Source organism: Solanum stenotomum, chromosome 2 (genome assembly GCF_019186545.1).
Source record: "Solanum stenotomum isolate F172 chromosome 2, ASM1918654v1, whole genome shotgun sequence".
NCBI lineage: Eukaryota > Viridiplantae > Streptophyta > Magnoliopsida > Solanales > Solanaceae > Solanum > Solanum stenotomum.
Window position 1 is genome coordinate 68,477,858 of NC_064283.1, and position 3,320 is coordinate 68,481,177.

At 33.2% G+C, this 3,320-nt stretch overlaps 1 protein-coding gene across 1 annotated transcript in view; it reads left to right on the forward strand.

Annotated features, from left to right (window-relative positions):
* Positions 1–1,195: 1,195 nt before the first annotated feature.
* LOC125856235 (UPF0481 protein At3g47200-like) overlaps positions 1,196–3,320 on the forward strand; it is a 13,412-nt gene continuing 11,287 nt past the window's right edge. The window contains 4 exon segments of the mRNA XM_049535771.1: positions 1,196–1,402; positions 1,488–1,630; positions 1,720–1,982; positions 2,092–2,244. Of these exon segments, the coding sequence (XP_049391728.1) occupies positions 1,196–1,402; positions 1,488–1,630; positions 1,720–1,982; positions 2,092–2,244 (766 nt within the window).

Sequence of the window (3,320 nt, forward strand, 5' to 3'; positions counted from 1 at the left end):
TGATATATTTTCAATAGTATAGCACAATAGTATTACAGTAAAATCATATTATAATTAAACTATATGAAATCATAAATAGCAATAAAAATCGAAGAACAAGAAACTAAAAGAATATATAGTCCTATGACTACTAGTAAGGGCAACAAGAAAATGCCCTTTAAATTTGTTTGATGTTTTTCATTTAAGTACTTATACTAAAGATTATACCTACTGAATACTTGGATTATGTATAAATGTTCCTATTAAACATTTTTTAGACAATAAAGGTTTTAATCGCTTGATTTTCACGTATTTGACATGAAAATTTTTGTTAGAAGAAATTCTATCGACATTTTCGTAGTTTTTATATAAATTAAAAAGAATGTGTTTTTTGTAGGAATTAGAATTGAAGAAAGAGGGATGGAACACTCCATTGAGATTACCTCAATAGATGACCAAACTCCACTGCTTCTTCAAACTGAAAAAGATGAGGTATCTCTCTCTCTCTCAGTACTATATAAATTTAGTTTTTTATTTCATTTGGCAATTAAATATAGAATCTTTTAGACTATTTCCTTTCATGTAATTTTAGGTCTACCTCATGATCCTAACATATTCACTTACTATGGTTTTACACCTTATGGATTTTTTTTTTGAATTTGAGTCGGGTCTGGAGGGGTAAAGAAAATAGGTCGGGTGAAATAAGTTTTAAAAGTCTTGTTAGCATTTTTAAAATTAAAAAAAGCAGTTTTAAGTTGTTTTTTTTTTAATTCATCTTGTTAACGAAAAAGGTAAATATAGATAATTTGTTAAACGATGAGGTATATATTTTTAAGCGCAGATCAAGGAAATAAATGATGAAGATCCATCAGGGTCGCAAACAAAGAAATGTATAAATCAAATCTTTGATAAAATGTTTGAGGATTTGGACAAATCATCTCTTAAATTTCGTACCATATTCAAAGTAAACGTGCGACTACGTGAATCAAATCCAGATGCTTATACACCAAAGATAGTGTCTATTGGTCCTTATCATAAGAAAAATCCTCAACTTGGTCCAATGGAAAAGTACAAATTATTGTACCTACGACGGTTTCTGAAACGAAGAGAGGGGGTTGACGTGAAATCTTGGATCGGTATATTGGAGGAAATAAAGGAGGTAGTACTAAGGCGTTACGACAATATAGAAAACGTTGATACTGATGAATTTTGCAAAATGTTATTGCTTGATGGTTGTTTTGTGGTTGAGTTTATTCGAGAGTGTTCTGAAATATATCCAGAAGAAGAAAACAAAATTATCGATTTTGTTGATTACAAATATAATCAACTACTCCGAGACTTGTTGTTACTAGAAAACCAACTTCCTTTCTTTATACACAAAATCCTTCATTTAATGACAGCGAAAACTGATGAATTACCATTGGAAAAACTGGCGATCACTTTGTTTAGGCATGTTGTTAACTTGGGATATATGTCAGCAGACGGTTTGATATTTGATAATGAAAAATGTGATATGAAACATTTACTTGAAGTAGTACACGTTGTTTCATGTCCGAGGAATTCCGATGAGAAATGGGCAATCGACAATGAGACCAAGTGGAATAAGGTCATGCCAAATGCAACAGAGCTTTCCGAAGCTGGAGTTAGATTTGCAAAGGTCAATCAGACGACAAGTTTATTTGATATAAAAAAGTTTGAGAATGGATTGATGACAATACCTTCTATTGATGTGGTAGATAGTACTGAAACCCTCCTGGGAAATTTCATTGCTTATGAGCAACAATCAACTGATTTACAATATTTATATTTCAGTGATTATGCAATTTTTATGGATCATCTTATCGACTCAGATAAAGATGTGAGTTTGCTTCGCCGTAAAAAAATCATAGCAAACTGGATAGGAGAGGACAAAGAAGTGGCTAGCCTCTTCAACAAAATCGGAAATGGGGTCACTACATATTCCAACTTCTATTACAGAAAAGTATTCTTAGAAGCAGCTAAACATTGTGATGAAAAACCATGGAACAAAAAGATGGCAAGTTTGAAGCATAATTATTTTAGTAGTCCTTGGGTAGGAGCTTCAACTATNAGTATTCTTAGAAGCAGCTAAACATTGTGATGAAAAACCATGGAACAGAAAGATGGCAAGTTTGAAGCATAATTATTTTAGTAGTCCTTGGGTAGGAGCTTCAACTATGACAGCCGTCATACTCCTCATACTCACAGCTATACAAACTATTCTAGCTATCATAAGCGCCTTTAAAGGTAATAAGTAATTGTCTCAATTGTAATGTTGATGAGCTTATGAGTTATCATTTCTACTCTCTCATTTTATTTTATGTTTAATTTGTCATTAATTCAAGAAAGGGTTGCTTCAACACATACTTACGCTATTATATTGTCCACCTGACTTCTATATTGCATGTGAAAGTTAATTATTGGTAATAGCTTCATTTTTGCTAAATATATTATTTTAATTAGAGGCAATTACTAGCGACAATTACACTTTAACACTCTTTGTACATGTCACTAAAATCTATAATGATATTGGATCTAATGAAAATTAAGTAAAGACTTTCGCACTCTTTAGTAATGCGCGAAAAGTAAAAGTCTTTTTTGTTACCGTGACATGAGAGTCATATGTTAAATTGGCTGCAATTGTGTTTGCAATATGGGCAACATGTCCACAATGTGCAAATAAAATTAACTCTATGGACTGTCACACCCCAAATCCGGATGTGATGGCACGTGTCCATTTCCCACCGGACACGTCAGTCTAACCCAACCACAACGATAGAGAAGTAGAAATACGAGAATAAAAGATAATAAATAAGCGGAAGACTTTAATTAAGACTCAACACTACCCATAATTTGGTTGTCACATGTACAAACCTCTAACTACAGAATTCGAATAAAAATATACAAGTCTCAGAGTATAGTTCTCGAATAGAACAAAACTGAAAGTAAAGATAACTCAAGGGCACGTCTGGAATGAACCGATACCTCTCGAGTAAGTCCCGAAGCTCAATATGCTAAAGAAAATACTAAGCCGAATCTGAGAGAGCTGTCAACCTACACAATTGTGTAAAAGCAAGGGTGAATACCGAAAACCACAGGTACTCGCAAGTAACTCTAAACTAAGCAAAACTAGCAGCTACAAACAACTCCTTTCAATCCCAACCGAACCACCGAAACTTCAATCTAGCAGCAAACCAACCAACCTATACTAAACAGATCATATTCAACAGCCAGAACCAACAATATATCCTCATCAACCTCAGATCAACAAATAAGAGCAAGTAGATCAAATTCCACATAAGAAGGGTAAACCGATACAATCC